The sequence below is a fragment of the Biomphalaria glabrata genome, chromosome 2 (assembly GCF_947242115.1).
Source record: "Biomphalaria glabrata chromosome 2, xgBioGlab47.1, whole genome shotgun sequence".
In the NCBI taxonomy this organism is placed as follows: Eukaryota; Metazoa; Mollusca; class Gastropoda; family Planorbidae; genus Biomphalaria; species Biomphalaria glabrata.
Genome location: NC_074712.1, coordinates 39,741,129 through 39,768,418, shown reverse-complemented (window position 1 = coordinate 39,768,418; position 27,290 = coordinate 39,741,129). Strand labels below are relative to the sequence as shown.

Sequence of the window (27,290 nt, the reverse complement as noted above, 5' to 3'; positions counted from 1 at the left end):
TAGTCTACTTAAGATTTGTTCTTATCTCTTTAAAAGGACAGTCTACTGGAGATTTGTTCTTATCTCTTTAAAAGGACTTAGTCTACTTGAGATTTGTTCTTATCTCTTCAAAAGGACAGTCTACTTGAGATTTGTTCTTATTTCTTTAAAAGGACTTAGTCTACTTGAGATTTGTTCTTATCTCTTTAAAAGGACTTAGTCTACTTGAGATTTGTTCTTATCTCTTTAAAAGGACTTAGTCTACTTGAGATTTGTTCTTATCTCTTCAAAAGGACTTAGTCTACTTGAGATTTGTTCTTATCTCTTCAAAAGGACCTAGTCTACTTGAGATTTGTTCTTATCTCTTTAAAAGGACTTAGTCTACTTGAGATTTGTTCTTATCTCTTCAAAAGGACAGTCTACTTGAGATTTGTTCTTATTTCTTTAAAAGGACTTAGTCTACTTGAGATTTGTTCTTATCTCTTTAAAAGGACTTAGTTTACTTGAGATTTGTTCTTATCTCTTCAAAAGGACTTAGTCTACTTGAGATTTGTTCTTATCTCTTCAAAAGGACTTAGTCTACTGGAGATTTGTTCTTATCTCTTTAAAAGGACTTAGTCTACTTGAGATTTGTTCTTATCTCTTCAAAAGGACAGTCTACTTGAGATTTGTTCTTATTTCTTTAAAAGGACTTAGTCTACTTGAGATTTGTTCATATTTCTTTAAAAGGACTGAGTCTACTTGAGATTTGTTCTTATTTCTTTAAAAGGACTTAGTCTACTTGAGATTTGTTCTTATCTCTTCAAAAGGACAGTCTACTTGAGATTTGTTCTTATTTCTTTTAAAGGACTGAGTCTACTGGAGATTTGTTTTATTTCTTTAAAAGGACTTAGTCTACTTGAGATTTGTTCTTATCTCTTCAAAAGGACTTAGTCTACTTGAGATTTGTTCTTAATTCTTTAAAAGGACTTAGTCTACTTGAGATTTGTTCTTATTTCTTTAAAAGGACTTAGTCTACTGGAGATTTGTTCTTATTTCTTTAAAAGGACAGTCTACTTGAGATTTGTTCTTATCTCTTTAAAAGGACAGTCTACTGGAGATATGTTCTTATCTCTTTAAAAGGACTTAGTCTACTAGAGATTTGTTCTTATCTCTTTAAAAGGACAGTCTACTAGAGATTTGTTCTTATCTCTTTAAAAGGACTTAGTCTACTTGAGATTTGTTCTTATCTCTTCAAAAGGACTTAGTCTACTAGAGATTTGTTCTTATCTCTTCAAAAGGACAGTCTACTAGAGATTTGTTCTTATCTCTTCAAAAGGACTTAGTCTACTGGAGATTTGTTCTTATCTCTTCAAAAGGACTTAGTCTACTTGAGATTTGTTCTTATCTCTTTAAAAAGACAGTCTACTTGAGATTTGTTCTTATCTCTTCAAAAGGACTTAGTCTACTTGAGATTTGTTCTTATCTCTTTAAAAGGACAGTCTACTGGAGATTTGTTCTTATCTCTTCAAAAGAACAGTCTACTAAAGATTTGTTCTTATCTCTTCAAAAGGACTTAGTCTACTTGAGATTTGTTCTTATCTCTTTAAAAGGACTTAGTCTACTTGAGATTTGTTCTTATTTCTTTAAAAGGACTTAGTCTACTTGAGATTTGTTCTTAATTCTTTAAAAGGACTTAGTCTACTTGAGATTTGTTCTTATTTCTTTAAAAGGACTTAGTCTACTGGAGATTTGTTCTTATTTCTTTAAAAGGACAGTCTACTTGAGATTTGTTCTTATCTCTTCAAAAGGACAGTCTACTGGAGATATGTTCTTATCTCTTTAAAAGGACTTAGTCTACTGGAGATTTGTTCTTATTTCTTTAAAAGGACTTAGTCTACTGGAGATTTGTTCTTATTTCTTTAAAAGGACTTAGTCTACTGGAGATTTGTTTTATTTCTTTAAAAGGACTTAGTCTACTTGAGATTTGTTCTTATCTCTTCAAAAGGACTTAGTCTACTTAAGATTTGTTATTATCTCTTTTAAAGGACTTAGTCTACTTGAGATTTGTTCTTATTTCTTTAAAAGGACTTAGTCTACTTGAGATTTGTTCTTATTTCTTTAAAAGGACTTAGTCTACTTAAGATTTGTTCTTATCTCTTCAAAAAGACAGTCTACTTGAGATTTGTTCTTATCTCTTTAAAAGGACTTAGTCTACTGGAGATTTGTTCTTATTTCTTTAAAAGGACTTAGTCTACTGGAGATTTAATCTTATTTCTTTAAAAGGACTTAGTCTACTTGAGATTTGTTATTATTTCTTTAAAAGGACTTAGTCTACTGGAGATTTGTTCTTATTTCTTTAAAAGGACTTAGTCTACTTGAGATTTGTTCTTATCTCTTCAAAAGGACTTAGTCTACTTGAGATTTGTTCTTATCTCTTTAAAAGGACAGTCTACTAGAGATTTGTTCTTATCTCTTCAAAAGGACTTAGTCTACTGGAGATTTGTTCTTATCTCTTCAAAAGGACTTAGTCTACTTGAGATTTGTTCTTATCTCTTTAAAGGACAGTCTACTAGAGATTTCTTCTTATCTCTTTAAAAGGACTTAGTCTACTTGAGATTTGTTCTTATCTCTTTAAAAGGACAGTCTACTAGAGATTTGTTCTTATCTCTTTAAAAGGACTTAGTCTACTGGAGATTTGTTCTTATTTCTTTAAAAGGACTTAGTCTACTGGAGATTTGTTTTATTTCTTTAAAAGGACTTAGTCTACTTGAGATTTGTTCTTATCTCTTCAAAAGAACTTAGTCTACTTGAGATTTGTTATTATTTCTTTAAAAGGACTTAGTCTACTGGAGATTTGTTCTTATTTCTTTAAAAGGACTTAGTCTACTGGAGATTTGTTCTTATCTCTTTAAAAGGACTTAGTCTACTGGAGATTTGTTCTTATCTCTTTAAAAGGACAGTCTACTGGAGATTTGTTTTATTTCTTTCAAAGGACTTAGTCTACTTGAGATTTGTTCTTATCTCTTCAAAAGGACTTAGTCTACTTGAGATTTGTTCTTATCTCTTCAAAAGGACTTAGTCTACTGGAGATTTGTTCTTATCTCTTTAAAAGGACTTAGTCTACTTGAGATTTGTTCTTATCTCTTTAAAAGGACCTAGTCTACTGGAGATCTGTTCAGGTAAAGTATCTTTGTCCTTACCAAGTTCATTGCATGTTCAGTTCTTTGCCTGAATTCTGAATGTCTTTAAACTTGTGGGCATGTGAATTTTGTTTATCATTTGATATACGACAATATCGTTGGAAAATTAATTTATTTTGTTTTTACATTAAAATCAGGTTCAGGTATATAAAAATTCCCTTTTCCTCCAGCCCCCCCCCCCACCAAAAAAAAAGAGTAAAACATTTAACAATAAAACCATTCTAATAGCAAAAGATTTAGGAATATGATTTTTAGCGGCCCCCGAAAGGGGAAAAGACGATATAAGTTTTGTGCGAAATGTCTGTCCGACTGTCCGTCCGTCCCGTTTAGATATCGTAAACTAGAAAAGATATTGAAAATCCGACATCACAATATTTTAGGCCATTCAAAGTTCTGATGCAACGGCTACTTTTATTTTTCTGAAAGCGAAAAATCTAATTTTCAAAATCAGTTATGCAAGCAGTTTTTTAAAGAGAAAAAGCTAATTAGTATGCATTATAAGATAGACCTAATTTAAAACGAATAGTAATCTTGTAAATTTCATTTTTCAAAATATTATAGCGGGGAGCATACACTCCACCATTTTTATTATTTTATTTTGAGGATTCGAATAAGAGATTGAGCCTTTTCAAAACAATTAGATCAGTTGTGAGACATCAGTTAGGCCAGGGGAGGCGCGGTGGCTGAGCGGTAAAGTGCTTGGCTTCCGAACCTGGGGTCCCGGATTCGAATCCTGGTGAAGACTGGGATTTTCAACTTTGAAATCTTTGGGCGCCTCTGAGTCCACTCAGCTCTAATGGGTACCTGACATTAGTTCTGGAAAAGTAAAGGCGGGTGGTCGTTGTGCTGGCTACATGACACCCTCGTTAACCGTAGGTCACAAAAACAGATGAGCTTTACATCATCTGCCCTATAGACTATAGACCACAAGGTCCAAAAGGGGTACTATTTAGGCCAGGTTCACATCTAACATTACATTCACTTTCATCTATCCTTTAATCTGCGGGACCGTTGGGGCACTACACAAGATCTGTTAACCTCCTTTCTCCATTCTTATCTCTCATTTGTCTTTAACATAATTTCATTCGGATGTTCTTTCTGAAAATATTGAAGCCTGCCTGGGTGGACCACTTCGGGGGCCAATTTTGAGTTTGTGTTTCCACACAAACTGTCTTTTGTAACCTTGTTTTTTCTTAATTTTTTACTCTTATATATATATAAGCGATTGTATAAATCTTCTACACTTTTAAAATATTCATCTAATAAACAGGCCTTTACATCTAGACTTACAAGACGAAGCGCAAAATGTTCCTTAACTTAATTTATATAACACCTGAATGCATAATTTCTGCATGCGGGAACATCCGTATACGTATAGTCGGTTCAGATATTTTCTTCTCCTCTAGCCAAATTTAAATTTATTTAATTTTATACTTTGGAAAATTATAATGGTCAAACTAGAGTTTTCTAGTGTGGCCAAAGAGCTAGTAATTCTTTTCCTAACTATATAAACTTTCAAATTTCTAGAAATACAAGATCTGTGTCCACCATGGCTTTAAGCCCACCCGGAAGACTTTATTTCTAGAAATACAAGATCTGTGTCCACCATGGCTTTAAGCCCACCCGGAAGACTTTATTTCTAGAAATACAAGATCTGTGTCCACCATGGCTTTAAGCCCACCCGGAAGACTTTATTTCTACGAAGGCACGAGTTGAATAGAGGTATTGGAAAAACACCTAAGTGAATCTAAAATAAAATGGCCGACATTTTTTTAAAATGTTTTCTCCATACCACGTAGACTATATAAAGTAAACAAATACTTTTAGACCATAAAAAAATTAATGAATTGATCTTTCAGGATCCCATCAAGTGTCTTATCACGCGGCATGGATATATGTGCGAAGATTCAGCTCGATAGGAGAATGAAAAGTTGTCAAAAGAAATAGTTAGAAATTTTCATTTTTGACTTTTTGTTTGTTTACTTTCTTCGGAGTACAACGAAAGTGTGAGCTCAAAGTAAGAATGGAAAAAAAAGTTCTGACAATTTTATTCATGAACGTTTTTGTTTAGTTTGAAAAATGTTTGGGACTTCACAAATGGATGATCTCTATATTATCGCCCCCAAAAAACCTATCCCAATGTAAGACTAAAGCTCTAGTGTTGCTATAGTTATGTTACTGCTAGTAGCTAGAATGTAAAACTAAAGCTCTAGTGTTGCTATAGTTACCTTACTGCTAGGAGCTAGAATGTAAAACTAAAGCTCTACTATTGCTATAGTTACCTTACTGCTAGGAGCTAGAATGTAAAACTAAAGCTCTAGTGTTGCTATAGTTACCTTACTGCTAGGAGCTAGAATGTAAAACTAAAGCTCTAGTGTTGCTATAGTAACCTTACTGCTAGGAGCTAGAATGTAAAACTAAAGCTCTAGTGTTGCTATAGTTAACTTACTGCTAGGAGCTAGAATGTAAAACTAAAGCTCTAGTGTTGCTATAGTTACCTTACTGCTAGGAGCTAGAATGTAAAACTAAAGCTCTAGTGTTGCTATAGTTACCTTACTGCTAGGAGCTAGAATGTAAAACTAAAGCTCTAGTGTTGCTATAGTTACCTTACTGCTAGGAGCTAGAATGTAAAACTAAAGCTCTAGTGTTGCTATAGTAACCTTACTGCTAGGAGCTAGAATGTAAAACTAAAGCTCTAGTGTTGCTATAGTAACCTTACTGCTAGGAGCTAGAATGTAAAACTAAAGCTCTAGTGTTGCTATAGTTACTTTACTGCTAGGAGCTAGAATGTAAAACTAAAGCTCTAGTGTTGCTATAGTTACCTTACTGCTAGGAGCGAGAATGTAAAAGACACACATAAAGGGAATGGCGGGAAGGAAGAGTAACAAGTAGACGAACTGCATCAGACCATTCAAGGATTGCAGGAAGCCCATCTCAGAGCCGTACCAGATGGACGTCATGTGCTGCTGGCAGTTTGGGTGCGCGACAAACTGTGGACAACAATGACAAGAATTAGGATGTTACTTTAGGATGTTACTTTAGGATGTTACTTTAGGATGTTACTTTAGGATGTTACTTTAGGATGTTACTTTAGGATGTTACTTTAGGATGTTGAATTAGGATGTTACTTTAGGATGTTACTTTAGGATGTTACTTTAGGATGTTACTTTAGGATGTTGAATTAGGCCTTCATGAGCTCAGAACAAACGTAAAAGACAAACAGTTACCCCAAGACAGACTTTAACTGCTCGATGTTGGTTTCAGCTATTGATTTAGATTTCTGACTCGATAACAAAACAACACTATGAGTAATTTATATTCTTCACTGAATTAGACTTTTAAAGAACAGATTTGTTTCTCATATATTTTGGTTATATTGACATTTTAACTTATAAATAATCCTCATCTGGGTGAGTTTCCGACGGTCTTAAGTAGTCCTCTGTGATAGGGGCCCAGATCTCCAGTCTCCCGTCGTTACATATTGGAACGCGAGTTCAGAAAAGTGTTCTTAGAATCGCGTTCCGCTTGACTGTGAACTAAGACTATTTGTCTACGTCTCTTTCTTTAAGAACTTATCTAATAAAATGTTCTATTTTCTCGACTGGCAAACACTAAGATAACTGCGTATTGGTGATGGTACTTTACTAAGTATACCTTTTCAGTCAAAAGATCATAGTTTACCATTTATTATTTTTCAAAAAATCTCGACCAGGACAGTCTTATCAAGTCAATAATGAAATCCCAGAAGTTCTTGCATAGAGAATAAAAGGCTATTCGGGTTTGGTATTATTTATATATAATTTATTTTCCTGGGTAGTTAGATGTTCATTCTACTGTGAACAAAATGCACTTCTGAAGAATTGAACGAAGCAATATGGTCAGTGCAAATCTAGGGTGGTAAACGAAATAGGGCTCCTCATAGTTCAATCAGTGCGTCCAAGAAGACATGGCAGTGTATGTGTCTTCAACGCCACGTCTGTATTGTTCGATAACTCACTACTTTAAGGTCGCAGTGTTAGGAGAGACTACGGCCACGTCTGTTTTGTTCGATAACTCACTACTTTAAGGTCGCAGTGTTCGATAGCTCACTACTTTAAAGTCGCAGTGTTCGATAGCTCACTACTGTAAGGTCGCAGTGTTCGATAGCTCACTGCTTTAAGGTCGCAGTGTTAGGAGAGACTACGGACGTTTTGTAACTAAGCGTCTTGTGTATGCCTTGTTATTGTTTACATGTCTGAATTATTGTTTTAAAGACAGAGAAATCAAATTATAGTTTATTAACGATTGACTAGTATAGTTGCAACCTGTTGTTACAAATGAAAATAGATTCTTAAAGATTTCTGTCTAATGCTGTCACATCTCGGTGTTAGAAGTACAGTCAATTTATCTATAGTTCAAAAACACGTATGCAGCTTAAAGGATTTTGTTTATGAAAGTATAATAGAGAAACTATCAAAAGATGATAAGTCAGTTACTTAACACTTGAATACATAATACAACAGAACCAAACAAAGACATCTAGAGAGCAGGTCGTTGACTACATTCAACCAATCACATTCACAATCAGCTAAATAGACCCCTTGGATCTTCTTGGAATTACTCTCATAAAGCGGCATGCTAATAATATACTTAATGTTCTCTATTCAAATCTCTTTTGTGGGCCTTTTTGAGATGGGGGGGGGGAGTAAATGGGTGTATGGGATTACGGGAGAAGCTTGTAACTCAAAGCTCAGTTCCCAACCTCAACAGGGAATCAAAGAAACCACGTCTCTGCATCCAGAACGCTCTACAAACGTGAACCACACATTTTTTTTTTCAACACCCACCAGTAGATATCATACTTTATAACCTCTAGTTGAACTTGGCTCAGCTCAAAATTCTAACTTGTTTCAAAAGATTTAATAGGAAATATAAAATTAATGAATGTGCTTTTTAAATTGAGTCATCGCATTTTCCCCAAAAAATATTTTTTTTTGCAAAAAAAAAAAAAAAATTACAAAAAAAGTTCTGAACAATGAATGACTGCAATTTTCAAGTCTACAAAAAATACATATATCTATATATATATAAGCATGTTCTTAAGCTGAGGTATTTAGGACATAGAATGCGAAGAACAATGGAAGATGTTGCAAAGCAGGCTCTAGACTGAAACCTACAAGGGCAAAACAAAACGATGGGAGACCAAAGCAAACATGGAGGAGATCAATGGAACATGAAGACGACAGAATGGACCCAACTTAAGGGAATCGCCCTGAGTCCAATGACCAAGTACTGCTACCGTCCTATGTTTCACTGTGAATCAGAAGAATTGAGTGAAATAGGTCAATTGAATGCATTTCCAAACTCAGTATTGATAGACAGAACTATAAGGATGTCAAGAAACAATCCACATTTCAGTGCTGGCACTATGTCACACTGTCCACCTAGAAGACTGAAGCAGTGGTCAACTCTTACCTTCTTCTCCATGTATCTGATGGCCATCTTTAGCCTGGCCAGTGGATCTCTTTCTGTACCTTCATCACTTTCACTGAGCACGGCTTCAACTTCCTGAGTTCCTCTACAGAGGTCCATGAGTTCACAAGCAAAATTCATACACTTTTCTACCATATTCAAATACTCACTCTGTGAATATATATACAATGTAATATAAAACGTGGTGGTGCGTAACACACGAAAATATACACATCACAGCATAAAGAAATTCTAAATAAACTAAAAGTGATGTGGTGACATACAGCTTGTTTTATAACTGAGAACATTTTAGTGTTACCCCCACAAAAGTCATAAATATGCATTGCTATCAAAAAGTATTTTGCAGTTACATCCATAGCAATCTTTTTTTTTTTGGCTACGATTACAATTATTGAAACAGATTTTATTTTAATATTGGGTACAATTTAATTTTGTTTTTAGATTTCGCACCAACATTGTAAAAGAAAAACTTCGAAATGGTTGTTCTCAGACCGATGTGTTAATCAGAGAATTTTATGTTGAAAGGTAACTAATCTGGGTATAAATGTTTAATGAAAGCTGTGTTTTTAAATGCAAAAGCTAGATCTACGTATCTTTTTCAAATTATAAATCCTACACTTTTAATTTTAAAAACTAAATATTAATACTGTATGCACTTACATATAAACCTTTTTTATAAACAAACCTTAGAGAAATGATTTGTATTGGGTAGCAGAGTTAATACAAATAGAACAGCAATGATAATAAAATTGTTTGGATCAATAAAGCTAGGCTTGCCTTTTCAACTCTTCAAAGTATCTGGCGCTCCAAGGCACTATCTCTACATAACAATACGAATCTATATTACAGACGTTAAGTCGGTCCTTGTATACGGTTCAGAGACATGGCGAGTCACTAAAACAAATATGGAAAAGCTCAAGGCCTTGTTAACAGATTTCTGACGCCGGATATTAGGAAAGAAAAGAGAGCTACTGTCAATTTGTGGGCGAGGTCTAGACAAGGTAAGGTGGATGTCAATTTGTGGGCGAGGTCTAGACAAGGTAAGGTGGATGTCAATTTGTGGGCGAGGTCTAGACAAGGTAAGGTGGATGTCAATTTGTGGGCTAGGTCTAGACAAGGTAAGGTGGATGTCAATTTGTGGGCGAGGTCTAGACAAGGTAAGGTGGATGTCAATTTGTGGGCGAGGTCTAGACAAGGTAAGGTGGATGTTAGAGAAACATGATATGAAAAGATTAAATCTATAGACTTTAATTAAAGTACAAATTATCAATTTCAATTATCACACTTGCTTCTCTATCTCTCGTCTCAATCCGTTCACCGATCTTTTTTCCATTCATCTGCAACAATGCTGCTAAAAATGGCATCAGACCGTGACACACAGTCTATTAATAGATCGGTGCCGTCGTATAACAAAATGTTTCAACAAACTTTTGTGTTGACAAGAATATAAAGGCTATAAATAGCATAGAGAGCATATTCTTTAGAAATTTAACTTTTTGGTCTAAAAAGACAACTTTTTATTTTATTTTGAAAACTGGATGTTCTTTTAGAAAAAAACATTTGAAAAATCAGTTCCGATTTCTAGCAATGATTCCATGACACCACCTTGAACTTTCGTTACTACTTCAATACTAATGGGAAGCTCAATGACTGTAGTGATTGCTATTACATGCTAAATAATGCAATGGGTCATCACTAAATCAAGATGGTCGTCTTTTGTCTGCACTAATTCAACTCCCGAAATGCCCGCTATTTATGACGCTGTACAGGGTCTAGCTCTACGTACTGTGTAAGTATTGCATCTTCAAGGGAAACTAAAAAAAGAAAGAAAAAAGTGATAGATTTAATTCTAATGACCCTTCAACCTTAGCGTCTAGACCCCGCGAAATATCCTCGGCTCTTATAGCCAATGCGTGCGAAGAGTTGAATAGGGTCCATCAGAGTATGATGCAGACCAATCAGGGCTTATCTAGAGATTCATTCGTATCACACACACATAATTCATACAGACAAACACACGCACTCTCAGTATCACCCACACATACATCCGACGCCCCGGTGTAATTGAAACAAGGGCGATCACTGCATGTATGAAATAATAGTTTCCCGCCAAAACTGGGATAGGGGAGACGAGCCACGGCTCTGCAGAAGTCACTGAAATAGAGGACATTTACTTCGCCTACACACATGCACAAGATCTAATTGGATTGCAAAGGCTAAGTTTAGGAATGGGGGTGAACGCCCGATATTTGTTTTAATGCATTGACGTCCAATTCCCGCTTTTAATGTTACCATGACCCGGAAACAAATACCCGAACGTAAATAGCACACTATGAAAACGATGAAACAGTATTTGGAGGATAGGAAGACATGTGTTGAAACTTATCAGAGGGGGATGATGATCAATGATCAATGTGGTCAGTAAAAGATAAGTACTACATTCAAGACTTAACGATTTTTTCAAAGAATATATTAATTACTGATTAAAAATTATGGGACACAGTCTCCGAGTGTTAAAGTACTTGGATTTCAGAGGCGTAGTGAACAAAATGTGCGCCCCCCCCCCACCTACATTTACATTGAACATATATAGGCGCCTTTCTGTGTGTGACGCCCCCCTGAGTGTGGCGCCTGGGGCATAGTGATCCCCTTGCCCCACCCCCCTTCACTATGTCTCCGCACCTGAGTCCACCCGACTCTAATGGGTACGTTTGAATAGTAAAGTTGTGCTAGCCACATGACACCCTCGTTAACCATTGGTTTGAATAACAAATGAGCTTTACATCACCTTCCCCATACATCTTCAGAATATCTCATGTTGGTGTTTCCTAGACAGCCTTTACTAAAAAAAATGTCCACCCATTTAACTTAATACATTATTATTACAAAGCTCAGATCCACCTACTTCCTCTGTCTGTCTGTTACACAGTTTAAACACGTTATGTCTCCAACATCCCATTCTCCGATCAAGTTGAAACTTTACACAATTGTGCATTGTTCCTATTAACAAAACATGAAACGATTTTTAAACAAAGTTACAACAGTTTGTGTGGAAACAAACTCAAAATCGGCCCCCGAAGCGCAGGTAAAAAGGCAGGTTTCAATGTTTTCAGAAAGAATATCAGAATGAAATTCTATCAAAGGCCAATGACAGAGAAAAATGGAGAATCAATGTTGACAGATCTTGTGTCGTGGCCCAAGGGTCCTGCAGACCAAAGGATAGGTGAAAGTGAAGGAGAAGCTCAATGTGAACCTGGCCTAACTGATGTCATGTAATGATTATCTAATTGATTTACTTGGTCTTTAAAGGGTCAATCTCTTATTCCAAGTCTCAAGGAAAACATTCTCCCGTTCCTTTGCTTCAGTGTTTCACGACAGCTACCTCATAGTGCTGTTCATGTGATAATATGAAATACTACTTATTAATTGCTGTTTTAAATTATTTTCCACTTATATGTATACTTTATAGATTTTTTCTCTTTTAAAATAAAAGTAAACATTTTGTTTTCTAAATGTAGTAAATAGTATGACAGAACATACATCTCAGCTATACATGTGTAAAATAAAATAATATTTTTTAACAAAAAATCTTAAACCTTTTGCATAAATGTGTTTAAGATATGGTAAATAGCCTCCCGTGTTTGTTACTATTAATAGAGAATAGTTGTAAAAATGGTGTATTTATATATAAAAATTGCTTGCATAGTTGATTTTAAAAATTAAATTTTTCGCTTTCAGAAAAGAAGAAATGTACCCGTTGCATCAGAACCATGAATGGTCTAAAATATTATGATGTCGGATTTTCAATATCTTTTAGAGTTTACGAGATCTAAACGGGACGAACGGACGGATGGACAGACATAGCACACAAAGTTAATAGCATCTATTCCAATTTTGGGGGCCGCTAAAAATTAACCAATTATTTTATTAATTAGTGGTAATTAATTCATTTAGTTTGATATCAAAAAGGGGAATAATCTTACAGTATCGAGAGATATCGCTCTAAATGGAGTTTTTCCCCCTAAGATAATTTTTTTTTAAAGTGTTTTTTATATTTTGCTTGTTTTTATATTAGCCTTATTATTATTGCTATTATAATTATTATTTTGTAATTAGTATTTTTTTTCTTAAGGACCCAGAGGTCAACACTAGCTTTAGAAACACTCACTAAAAAGTAAAATCGTTCAGCATAGAGATTTTTAAACATTTACACATACTTATCCTTCCTACTTTTAATCCCTTCCTTTTTCTTCTTTTCTTTCTATCTTATTTATTTTTCATTTCTTATAACATTTGAAAGGCAAAGGACATTAGTGAAACAGAGAGATTTAATTTATTCATTCCATTGTGTAAAGCATGGGAGTAGCCAGGATTTGTTTTCGGGAGGGTAACTAAAAAATACTTATTCTGATGTGTCTACCGTGCAATATCCTGCTACTCTTCTCCTTCAAGAAATGCAGTTCAATATCTAATCTTCTATTCACTGTGTGACTGGTAGAAAAACAAATCAATGTGTGAATGTTTTATTTGGGGTAGGGATGAACCGCGAGTGACTGCAGTTTGCATTTGTTTTTCTTTTTTCAATTCTGTGGCTTAACTTTTCGTACATTTACTTCATAGATGGCATCCAGCAAATGGCAGAAATAACAACTTTACTAAGTTGAAACGATAACTATAATTTTGCGTTATTGTTTCTTTTTTTTTTTTTTTTGGGGGGGGGGAGGTGGGGGTAAATCAAACATCCTTGGTTACGCTCATATTCGGTGACAGTGGGTTCCTGTAGTTTTTTATCGAACGTGGGGGGGGGGGGGGACTTCAAAACCCCGTGACCACCTGGAGGCGGGTGGGTTTAAGCTAAAACAAAAATCATTTCGGAGGGGAAGGGGGCTAGCTACGCCCATGATGTAAAGACCTGTATCAAGTAGCAGCAATGACTGCGTGTCTGAAGGATCCCTGAATTCAGATTAGGACGTAGAAAACTTCTTTGACTCTGTAGACACATTGATTCAATTTTCTGTTTAGTTCCTTCTTTCTAGGAACTTGTAATGACACTCTTAGAGCGTCTCAACTATTCAGAGAGTTTAATTCAAACCCATCAGAGAGAGAGAGAGAGAGAGAAGGAGAGAGAGAGAGAGAGAGAGAGAGATATGGAGCGATGGAAAAAGAGAGAGTGAGACAGAAAGAGAGAGATTTCGACATAGAAAAAGAAAGAGAGAAAGAGACATACATAGGAAGAGTGAAAGAGAAAAAGAGAGAATGAATGAGAGATAGTACAGATAGAACGAGTGAGAGACAAAAGAGTTGAAAGAAGATAAGCAGATTCAATAGAAACAGAGAGAGAGAGAGAGAGAGAGAGAGATTATAATTTAAACTAATCTAATCTTAAAAATGTTCCTTTAAAAAAAAGAAGAAAATTACGTCTTAAACCTATCCATGTGTTAATCTAGTCGTGAATTTTAATTAGAGACTTTACTCTGATACGTCAATGGCTGATTTTCAATAATATATTGGTAGATGATAACCTAAGCTAGTGAGGGCATCCATTTTTGTTTGTTGTCGCAATAATGAACATGTAGACTAGCGCTAGCTGACGCTCATTTTAACATGCTAAATAAATAGGGAAAAACACAAAACACGTTAAAGATTCTGTAAAGTCGCTCTATACTCAAAAGCAAAATATATATATATATATAAAATTAAGACAAGGTTACAAAGACAGTTTGTGTGGAAACATAAACTCAAAATCGGCCCACGAAGTGGTTCACCCAGGCAGGTAAAAGACAGGTATCAATATATTCAGAAAGAAAATCAGAATGAAATTCTATCAAAGGCATATGACAGAGAAGAATGGAGAAAGAAGGTTGACAGATCTTATGTGGTGCCCCAACGGTCCAGCAGACCAAGGGATAGGTGAAAGTCATTATGAAGTTGGATGTGAACCTGGCCTAACTGATGTCTTATAATTAATATCTAATTGATCTAATTGTTTTGTAGATGGTCAATCTCTTATTCAAAGCCTTAAGAAAAAAATTTTCCGTAAAAAAAAAAAAAATTTAAAAATTCCTTTAGTTAGGAGTTTCAAAGTGAAGGTAAGACTCCACAGTTCACACGGTAATATGAAAAACTATTTATTAATTGTTGTTTAAAATATGGTAAATAGTCATCTCCCCTACTAAATAGCCTCCAGTGTTTGTTAGTATTAATACTGAATAGTTGTAAAAATGGTGTATTTGTATGAAAAAACTGCTTGCATACTTGATCTAAAAGGGACGGACGGACGGACGGACAGACAAACCACACAAAACTAATAGCGTCTTTTTCCCTTTCGGGGGTAGCTAAAAACTAACTTGTGATCTTCAGTTTGAAGAGTCTAAATTCATCACAATCCACATATCCTCGAGTAGCACATAAAATAAAAAGCTTTTTTTTCCCAATCATTCTTTTTTTTTTTTTAAATAATGTGTAACATTTAAACATCGTTTCTAAGTGAAAGACTGAGATTTAGTAGACACTTTCGGCATGAACTAAACGCTACAAAATCAAGGGACAACTGTCTTTTTTAAATAAGTCAATTGTAACAATTGCGGGAGTCTAGATTATAGATCTAAATCTAGCGGAATCTGTTTTTTTTTGTTTTTTTTTGGATATAAGCTAAATCTATACAAATTAATAAAAACTTCTGGTTACGAAGTAAAGAAAATTGATTACATATAATCTCCCCCCCCCCTCTCGCTTTCTAGCTCTCTCTCCTCTCTCCCTTAGATCTAGTTATATCAAAGCAATGCTATGGCGTAGGAACCAATCTCTGTGTGAGTTAATTAGGTGGTGTCAGAATGTGTACTGACATTCAGGTGACGGCAACCAAGGGGATAGAACAAGTTTAGCTCAAGACGGAAATAAGAGATTCAAATCCTGGCTGCCACACAGGATGAAATGGTGCAGCGAACTCCGTTCAACTGCCCTCCATGATTGATGCGATGCCATGTCAGTGAGCACATGACAAGAACGATTTCGTGCTCATCTTGTTGAGTTACGTGTCATGTGACCTAGGACTCGGGGTAGGAGGAGAGGACGCTAGGATGTTGTCCTCTGGAAACATTTCAATGAACAAAAATGTGGGTATAAAGATGGACTCTTTATACATATTAGCATATAACGTTGTTGAGATACAGACTCCAAAGATGTGGATTCACATTTCAAAAATGTATTTTTAAAAATGTTGACACATATAGACCAATACAAAACAATAGAATTCGCATCCTCAACACAAAGGCTAAAGCAGATCTTTTGCAAGGCGAAGAGACTTCAAGAGTAACAGTAAACAGTACATACAGTACATACAGTACATACAGTACAAACAGTACACAGTAAATACAGTACAAACAGTACATACAGTACATACAGTAAATACAGTACGTACAAGCAGTGCCGGATTTAAGAGAAGACAGGCGGGGCTCCACAAAAGAGAACAATGTATATATATAATTTCGAGAGGTCACATAAGTAGGAGCGGTGGCTGAGAGGGTTCGAATCCTGGTGAAGACTGGGATTTTTATTTTGGGATCCTTGGGCGCCTCTGAGTCCACCCAGCTCTAATGGGTACCTGACATTAGGCGATTGGTCGTTGTGCTGGCCACATGACACCCTCGTTAACCGTAGGCCACAGAATCAGATGACCTTTACATCATCTGCTCTACATACCACAAGGTCTGAAAGGGAAACTTTTACAAAATTTTAAAGTATTTTTCCTCATTTTTAACACTAACACTTACGTCGGCTGGCAACAATATCGTGATGAAGAAGTGTCCGCTTGTAGTTGGAGCAAGCTTGGAATACGTAAATATCGATAAAGTTCCGGATTTACGGTAATGCGTCGACAAAGGGACTTACTCTCTACAAACCCAAACATATACTCTTTTGAAAACTAAAATATGTATACTAAATATTTTTTTAAAAAAGGACAGTAAGATTTAATCTACACGTGTTTTTTGTTCTAAAATAAATGACACTTTTAGATATAAGTATTTTATTCATTAGTGGATCTTTAATAGAGCTTTTGAGCATTCACCGACATATAACTATTTTAAGAAGATGGCCAAAAAATATCTACATTCTGATAACTCAGTATACAATGATGTCATCGGAAATCAAACGACGCGAATGGGGTTGGATTGAAAATACAATGCGAAGAGCAACAGAAAGACAATCTGTAGCTGATGTAACTTTAAGGGAGGATTGATACAGATAATAGGATAAAAAGTGGTAAACGACTAATGAAAGTTAAAGAGGAAGATAAAACATGTGTTCATTGAAATTGTTGAAGTGAATGGCAACATGTTAGATGTTCGACATGTTCTATTTTCATTTGTTGTTTCTACCTATATCAATATATATATATATAAATTCATGATTTTTATATCACGTAAGATACAAGGGCAAGACTAGCTGCCTGGAGCTAAAAACCAACACCTACAAGGGTAAGTTTAACTAGCTGCCTGGAGCTAAAAACCAACACCTACAAGGGTAAGTTGAACTAGCTGCCTGGAGCTAAAAACCAACACCTACAAGGGTAAGTTGAACTAGCTGCCTGGAGCTAAAAACCAACACTTGAAATAGTAAGTGGGGACTAGCTGCCTGGAGCTACAAACCAACAATTGAAATAGTAAGTGGGGACTAGCTGCCTGGAGCTACAAACCAACACCTACAAGGGTAAGTTGAACTAGCTGCCTGGAGCTACAAACCAACACTTGAAATAGTAAGTGGGGACTAGCTGCCTGGAGCTACAAACCAACACTTGAAATAGTAAGTGGGGACTAGCTGACTGTAGCTACAAACCAACACTTGAAATAGTAAGTGGGGACTAGCTGACTGGAGCTACAAACCAACACTTGAAATAGTAAGTGGGGACTAGCTGCCTGGAGCTACAAACCAACACTTGAAATAGTAAGTGGGGACAAGCTGACTGGAGCTACAAACCAACACATACAAAGGTAAATTGGACTAGCTGACTGGAGCTACAAACCAACACATACAAAGGTAAATTGGACTAGCTGACTGGAGCTACAAACCAACACTTACAAAGGTAAATTGGACTAGCTGACTGGAGCTACAAACCAACACATACAAAGGTAAATTGGACTAGCTGACTGGAGCTACAAACCAACACTTACAAAGGTAAATTGGACTAGCTGACTGGAGCTACAAACCAACACTTACAAAGGTAAATTGGAATAGCTGACTGGAGCTACAAACCAACACTTACAAAGGTAAATTGGACTTGCTGAATAGAGCTACAAACCAACACCTACAAAGGTAATTTGGACTAGCTGACTGGAGCTACAAACCAACACATACAAAGGTAAATTGGACTAGCTGACTGGAGCTACAAACCAACACCTACAAAGGTAAATTGAACTAGCTGCCTGGAGCTACAAACCAACACTTGAAATAGTAAGTGGGGACTAGCTGCCTGGAGCTACAAACCAACACCTACAAAGGTAAATTGGACTAGCTGACTGGAGATACAAACCAACACCTACAAAGGTAAATTGGACTAGCTGACTGGAGCAACAAACCAACACCTACAAAGGTAAATTGGACTAGCTGACTGGAGCTACAAACCAACACATACAAAGGTAAATTGGACTAGCTGAATGGAGCTACAAACCAACACCTACAAAGGTAAATTGGACTAGCTGCCTGGATCTACAAACCAACACCTACAAAGGTAAATTGGACTAGCTGAGTGGAGCTACAAACAAACACCTACAAAGGTAAATTGGACTAGCTGCCTGGAGCTACAAACCAACACATACAAAGGTAAATTGGACTAGCTGACTGGAGTTACAAACCAACACCTACAAAGGTAAATTGGACTAGCTGCCTGGAGCTACAAACCAACACCTACAAAGGTAAATTGGACTAGCTGACTGGAGCTAGAAACCAACACCTACAAAGGTAAATTGGACTAGCTGACTGGAGCTACAAACCAACACATACAAAGGTAAATTGGACTAGCTGCCTGGAGCTACAAACCAACACCTACAAAGGTAAATTGGACTAGCTGTCTGGAGCTACAAACCAACACCTACAAAGGTAAATTGGACTAGCTGACTGGAGCTACAAACCAACACATACACAGGTAAATTGGACTAGCTGCCTGGAGCTACAAACCAACACATACAAAGGTAAATTGGACTAGCTGACTGGAGCTACAAAACAACACATACAAAGGTAAATTGGACTAGCTGACTGGAGTTACAAACCAACACCTACAAAGGTAAATTGGACTAGCTGCCTGGAGCTACAAACCAACACCTACAAAGGTAAATTGGACTAGCTGACTGGAGCTAGAAACCAACACCTACAAAGGTAAATTGGACTAGCTGCCTGGAGCTACAAACCAACACCTACAAAGGTAAATTGGACTAGCTGCCTGGAGCTACAAACCAACACCTACAAAGGTAAATTGGACTAGCTGTCTGGAGCTACAAACCAACACCTACAAAGGTAAATTGGACTAGCTGACTGGAGCTACAAACCAACACATACACAGGTAAATTGGACTAGCTGCCTGGAGCTACAAACCAACACATACAAAGGTAAATTGGACTAGCTGACTGGAGCTACAAAACAACACATACAAAGGTAAATTGGACTAGCTGACTGGAGCTAGAAACCAACACCTACAAAGGTAAATTGGACTAGCTGACTGGAGCTACAAACCAACACTTACAAAGGTAAATTGGACTAGCTGCCTGGAGCTACAAACCAACACTTACAAATGTAAATTGGACTAGCTGACTGGAGCTACAAACCAACACTTACAAAGGTAAATTGGACTAGCTGCCTGGAGCTACAAACCAACACTTACAAAGGTAAATTGGACTAGCTGCCTGGAGCTACAAACCAACACCTACAAAGGTAAATTGGACTAGCTGCCTGGAGCTACAAACCAACACCTACAAGGGTAAGTTGAACTAGCTGTCTGGAGCTACATACCAACACTTGAAATAGTAAGTGGGGACTAGCTGCCTGGAGCTACAAACCAACACCTACAAAGGTAAAGTGGACTAGCTGACTGGAGCTACAAATCAACACCTACAAGGGTAAGTTGAACTAGATGCCTGGAGCTACAAACCAACACCTACAAGAGTAAGTTGAACTAGCTGCCTGGAGCTACAAACCAACACTTGAAATAGTAAGTGGGGACTAGCTGCCTGGAGCTACAAACCAACACCTACAAAGGTAAGTTGAACTAGCTGTCTGGAGCTACATACCAACACTTGAAATAGTAAGTGGGGACTAGCTGACTGGAGCTACAAACCAACACCTACAAAGGTAAGTGGGGACTAGCTGCCTGGAGCTACAAACCAACACCTACAAAGGTAAGTTGAACTAGCTGCCTGGAGCTACATACCAACACTTGAAATAGTAAGTGGGGACTAGCTGACTGGAGCTACAAACCAACACCTACAAAGGTAAGTTGAACTAGCTGACTGGAGCTACATACCAACACTTGAAATAGTAAGTGGGGACTAGCTGCCTGGAGCTACAAACCAACACCTACAAGGGTAAGTTGAACTAGCTGACTGGAGCTACATACCAACACTTGAAATAGTAAGTGGGGACTAGCTGTCTGGAGCTACATACCAACACTTGAAATAGTAAGTGGGGACTAGCTGCCTGGAGCTACAATACAACACATACAAAGGTAAATTGGACTAGCTGACTGGAGCTACATACCAACACTTGAAATAGTAAGTGGGGACTAGCTGCCTGGAGCTACAAACCAACACCTACAAAGGTAAGTTGAACTAGCTGCCTGGAGCTACATACCAACACTTGAAATAGTAAGTGGGGACTAGCTGACTGGAGCTACAAACCAACACCTACAAAGGTAAATTGGACTAGCTGCCTGGAGCTACAAACCAACACATACAAAGGTAAATTGAACTAGCTGCCTGGAGCTACAAACCAACACTTGAAATAGTAAGTGGGGACTAGCTGCCTGGAGCTACAAACCAACACCTACAAAGGTAAATTGGACTAGCTGACTGGAGATACAAACCAACACCTACAAAGGTAAATTGGACTAGCTGACTGGAGCAACAAACCAACACCTACAAAGGTAAATTGGACTAGCTGACTGGAGCTACAAACCAACACATACAAAGGTAAATTGGACTAGCTAAATGGAGCTACAAACCAACACCTACAAAGGTAAATTGGACTAGCTGCCTGGATCTACAAACCAACACCTACAAAGGTAAATTGGACTAGCTGAGTGGAGCTACAAACAAACACCTACAAAGGTAAATTGGACTAGCTGCCTGGAGCTACAAACCAACACATACAAAGGTAAATTGGACTAGCTGACTGGAGTTACAAACCAACACCTACAAAGGTAAATTGGACTAGCTGCCTGGAGCTACAAACCAACACCTACAAAGGTAAATTGGACTAGCTGACTGGAGCTAGAAACCAACACCTACAAAGGTAAATTGGACTAGCTGCCTGGAGCTACAAACCAACACCTACAAAGGTAAATTGGACTAGCTGCCTGGAGCTACAAACCAACACCTACAAAGGTAAATTGGACTAGCTGTCTGGAGCTACAAACCAACACCTACAAAGGTAAATTGGACTAGCTGACTGGAGCTACAAACCAACACATACACAGGTAAATTGGACTAGCTGCCTGGAGCTACAAACCAACACATACAAAGGTAAATTGGACTAGCTGACTGGAGCTACAAAACAACACATACAAAGGTAAATTGGACTAGCTGACTGGAGTTACAAACCAACACCTACAAAGGTAAATTGGACTAGCTGCCTGGAGCTACAAACCAACACCTACAAAGGTAAATTGGACTAGCTGACTGGAGCTAGAAACCAACACCTACAAAGGTAAATTGGACTAGCTGCCTGGAGCTACAAACCAACACCTACAAAGGTAAATTGGACTAGCTGCCTGGAGCTACAAACCAACACCTACAAAGGTAAATTGGACTAGCTGTCTGGAGCTACAAACCAACACCTACAAAGGTAAATTGGACTAGCTGACTGGAGCTACAAACCAACACATACACAGGTAAATTGGACTAGCTGCCTGGAGCTACAAACCAACACATACAAAGGTAAATTGGACTAGCTGACTGGAGCTACAAAACAACACATACAAAGGTAAATTGGACTAGCTGACTGGAGCTAGAAACCAACACCTACAAAGGTAAATTGGACTAGCTGACTGGAGCTACAAACCAACACTTACAAAGGTAAATTGGACTAGCTGCCTGGAGCTACAAACCAACACTTACAAATGTAAATTGGACTAGCTGACTGGAGCTACAAACCAACACTTACAAAGGTAAATTGGACTAGCTGCCTGGAGCTACAAACCAACACTTACAAAGGTAAATTGGACTAGCTGCCTGGAGCTACAAACCAACACCTACAAAGGTAAATTGGACTAGCTGCCTGGAGCTACAAACCAACACCTACAAGGGTAAGTTGAACTAGCTGTCTGGAGCTACATACCAACACTTGAAATAGTAAGTGGGGACTAGCTGCCTGGAGCTACAAACCAAAACCTACAAGGGTAAGTTGAACTAGATGCCTGGAGCTACAAACCAACACCTACAAGGGTAAGTTAAACTAGCTGTCTGGAGCTACAAACGAACACTTGAAATAGTAAGTGGGGACTAGCTGCCTGGAGCTACAAACCAACACCTACAAAGGTAAAGTGGACTAGCTGACTGGAGCTACAAATCAACACCTACAAGGGTAAGTTGAACTAGATGCCTGGAGCTACAAACCAACACCTACAAGGGTAAGTTGAACTAGATGCCTGGAGCTACAAACCAACACTTGAAATAGTAAGTGGGGACTAGCTGCCTGGAGCTACAAACCAACACCTACAAAGGTAAGTTGAACTAGCTGTCTGGAGCTACATACCAACACTTGAAATAGTAAGTGGGGACTAGCTGACTGGAGCTACAAACCAACACCTACAAAGGTAAGTGGGGACTAGCTGCCTGGAGCTACAAACCAACACCTACAAAGGTAAGTTGAACTAGCTGCCTGGAGCTACATACCAACACTTGAAATAGTAAGTGGGGACTAGCTGACTGGAGCTACAAACCAACACCTACAAAGGTAAGTTGAACTAGCTGACTGGAGCTACATACCAACACTTGAAATAGTAAGTGGGGACTAGCTGCCTGGAGCTACAATACAACACATACAAAGGTAAATTGGACTAGCTGACTGGAGCTACATACCAACACTTGAAATAGTAAGTGGGGACTAGCTGCCTGGAGCTACAAACCAACACCTACAAAGGTAAGTTGAACTAGCTGCCTGGAGCTACATACCAACACTTGAAATAGTAAGTGGGGACTAGCTGCCTGGAGCTACAAACCAACACCTACAAGGGTAAGTTGAACTAGCTGACTGGAGCTACATACCAACACTTGAAATAGTAAGTGGGGACTAGCTGTCTGGAGCTACATACCAACACTTGAAATAGTAAGTGGGGACTAGCTGCCTGGAGCTACAAACCTACACATACAAAGGTAAATTGGACTAGCTGACTGGAGCTACAAACCAACACATACAAAGGTAAATTGGACTAGCTGCCTGGAGCTACAAACCAACACATACAAAGGTAAATTGGACTAGCTGACTGGAGCTACAAACCAACACATACAAAGGTAAATTGGACTAGCTGACTGGAGCTACAAACCAACACATACAAAGGTAAATTGGACTAGCTGACTGGAGCTACAAACCAACACATACAAAGGTAAATTGGACTAGCTGCCTGGAGCTACAAACCAACACATACAAAGGTAGGTAAATTGGACTAGCTGACTGGAGCTACAAACCAACACATACAAAGGTAAATTGGACTAGCTGACTGGAGCTACAAACCAACACTTACAAAGGTAAATTGGACTAGCTGACTGGAGCTACAAACCAACACATACAAAGGTAAATTGGACTAGCTGACTGGAGCTACAAACCAACACATACAAAGGTAAATTGGACTAGCTGACTGGAGCTAAAAACCAACACCTACAAGGGTAAGTTGAACTAGCTGACTGGAGCTACATACCAACACTTGAAATAGTAAGTGGGGACTAGCTGTCTGGAGCTACAAACCAACACTTGAAATAGTAAGTGGGGACTAGCTGCCTGGAGCTACAAACCAACACATACAAAGGTAAATTGGACTAGCTGACTGGAGCTACAAACCAACACATACAAAGGCAAATTGGACTAGCTGACTGGAGCTACAAACCAACACATACAAAGGTAAATTGGACTAGCTGCCTGGAGCTACAAACCAACACCTACAAAGGTAAGTTGAACTAGCTGCCTGGAGCTACATACCAACACTTGAAATAGTAAGTGGGGACTAGCTGACTGGAGCTACAAACCAACACCTACAAAGGTAAATTGGACTAGCTGCCTGGAGCTACATACCAACACTTGAAATAGTAAGTGGGGACTAGCTGCCTGGAGCTACAAACCAACACCTACAAGGGTAAGTTGAACTAGCTGACTGGAGCTACATACCAACACTTGAAATAGTAAGTGGGGACTAGCTGTCTGGAGCTACATACCAACACTTGAAATAGTAAGTGGGGACTAGCTGCCTGGAGCTACAAACCTACACATACAAAGGTAAATTGGACTAGCTGACTGGAGCTACAAACCAACACATACAAAGGTAAATTGGACTAGCTGCCTGGAGCTACAAACCAACACATACAAAGGTAAATTGGACTAGCTGACTGGAGCTACAAACCAACACATACAAAGGTAAATTGGACTAGCTGACTGGAGCTACAAACCAACACATACAAAGGTAAATTGGACTAGCTGACTGGAGCTACAAACCAACACATACAAAGGTAGGTAAATTGAACTAGCTGACTGGAGCTACAAACCAACACATACAAAGGTAAATTGGACTAGCTGACTGGAGCTACAAACCAACACTTACAAAGGTAAATTGGACTAGCTGACTGGAGCTACAAACCAACACATACAAAGGTAAATTGGACTAGCTGACTGGAGCTACAAACCAACACATACAAAGGTAAATTGGACTAGCTGACTGGAGCTAAAAACCAACACCTACAAGGGTAAGTTGAACTAGCTGACTGGAGCTACATACCAACACTTGAAATAGTAAGTGGGGACTAGCTGTCTGGAGCTACAAACCAACACTTGAAATAGTAAGTGGGGACTAGCTGCCTGGAGCTACAAACCAACACATACAAAGGTAAATTGGACTAGCTGACTGGAGCTACAAACCAACACATACAAGGGTAAGTTGAACTAGCTGTCTGGAGCTACATACCAACACATACAAAGGTAAATTGGACTAGCTGCCTGGAGCTACAAACCAACACATACAAAGGTAAATTGGACTAGCTGACTGGAGCTACAAACCAACACATACAAAGGTAAATTGGACTAGCTGACTGGAGCTACAAACCAACACATACAAAGGTAAATTGGACTAGCTGACTGGAGCTACAAACCAACACCTACAAGGGTAAGTTGAACTAGCTGCCTGGAGCTACATACCAACACCTACAAGGGTAAGTTGAACTAGCTGCCTGGAGCTACATACCAACAGTTGAAATAGTAAGTGTGGACTAGCTGCCTGGAGCTACAAACTAACACCTACAAAGGTAAGTTGAACTAGCTGCCTGGAGCTACATACCAACAGTTGAAATAGTAAGTGGGGACTAGCTGCCTGGAGCTACAAACCAACACCTACAAAGGTAAGTTGAACTAGCTGCCTGGAGCTACATACCAACACTTGAAATAGTAAGTGGGGACTAGCTGACTGGAGCTACAAACCAACACCTACAAAGGTAAGTTGAACTAGCTGCCTGGAGCTACATACCAACACTTGAAATAGTAAGTGGGGACTAGCTGCCTGGAGCTACAAACCAACACTTACAAAGGTAAATTGGACTAGCTGACTGGAGCTACAAACCAACACATACAAAGGTAAATTGAACTAGCTGCCTGGAGCTACATACCAACACTTCCAAGGGTAAGTTGAACTAGCTGCCTGGAGTTACAAACTAACGACAACCTCGCCAACAATCTATGTGATCCTGTCAGTCGTATAAAAGACTTCTGTGAATAGTTCTACTCTTTCATTCATTCCCTTGATCTTTCATTGATACTTCCCACACGGCACACGTCTTGACACCTCCCACATTACTTCGTCCCCCCATCCACTTCCCAAATACATTCTGTGATTACGTTTAAACGATTTCCCATTCTGCGGACAATTTGGCTCTTCTGTAAATTGGATCAACTCGTTCGCTGTCTTTATGGCGTGGTCCAGATACCCGGATGTCATCGGATAAATTGTTTTCGCGCGTCGAAGAATGGTCCGCCCTGATGGCCACTCCATTGACCCCACGCTGTATTGTAGAAGCATTATTTAATAGCCCTTCAGATGACGCGCGGCTCTGCCCGCGCGAGGCTCGGATCGAAATGAGAACAGGTTTACAGAATCAAGTTACTAACCAGACATAGCGAGATCTAATAACAGTTACCTTGTGATACGAACAAGTCAGATTTTCATAACAGCTTTGAGAACCTTGAGATTTGTGGTGATTAGATTGTTTAAAGTACTTTCATCAATGACTAAATACTTCATCAGTATGATCTGTTTAGCTATCAAATTGGAGTGGAATTTTTCAAAAAATCAATAAATTTTATAAACCTCTGTGGATCCATCTTTTTTTTTTTTTTACCAATAAACTGTTTTAAAAGTGTATTCCTATAAAATTAAGTAGTGTATTGAAAGTAATCTTTGGCTATTTTTCATATCCCTACATACTGTCTGGCGTGATTTCTATAAAATATTCATTTTTGCTAGAAGTCTTGCTTTTATGGTATATTTAAACAGTGATGCCCAAACTACGGCCCGCGGGCCAGATCCGGCCCGCGAAGTGTTTCCATCCGGCCCGTCTAAACCTCGGAACAAAGTGAAGAAAAATTCTTAAAAGTTTGAAATATGTATTTTTCCTACGTTAGGACTCTGTTTTTCTTGGATGGATTTCATTCTAATCTATGGTATTCATATTATTAATTTTTTTTTAATGAAAATGACGTTTATTTTTTGATGACAAGTGTTGACAGTTGTTTTAGGTTCTTGAATAATTCCTCTGCTGTCTTGAGCTAGTCGTGTAATATGTTGTGTGTAACACAGGGCATCAATTCTGCATCATTTTTTGGTAAAATTCTTTTGATATCAAAGAGAATGGTACGTATCATTTAAATATTTGAGCGTTAATGAAATGAGAGTCATAGGAACGAAAACTAGAATATGAATGTAGAAACTTCGGGAAGAAAGTGCAGATATCTTTGCTTTTGTGGAAAATATGCCAACAAGATTTGTACAGAATTGTGGCTGTTTTTAAAACTTATAACAAAAAGTCATTTGCAAATCAAAACATTAAAAAATATGGCGGCATTGTTGGTTTTAACCGCCAAGAAAAGACCGCTAAGCTAGGCCTAGTTGAATGAGTAAAGCGACTGACGAGAACAAAGAGACAAGAAATGAATGAAATGTGTCCAGGATGAGGACAAGTTACAGTGTTGCTCAAATTA

At 38.1% G+C, this 27,290-nt stretch overlaps 1 protein-coding gene across 2 annotated transcripts in view; it reads right to left on the bottom strand.

The window, feature by feature from the left end:
* The window catches only part of LOC106065162 (short transient receptor potential channel 7-like), a 354,560-nt gene that overhangs the window by 38,748 nt on the left and 288,522 nt on the right, over positions 1-27,290 (bottom strand). For both annotated transcript variants that reach the window (XM_056020485.1, XM_056020486.1), the window contains 2 exons: positions 8,616-8,783; positions 5,984-6,151 (listed from right to left, as the gene is read on the bottom strand). In XM_056020485.1, the coding sequence (XP_055876460.1) occupies positions 5,984-6,151; positions 8,616-8,783 (336 nt within the window). The remainder of the gene's footprint in view (positions 1-5,983; positions 6,152-8,615; positions 8,784-27,290) is intronic.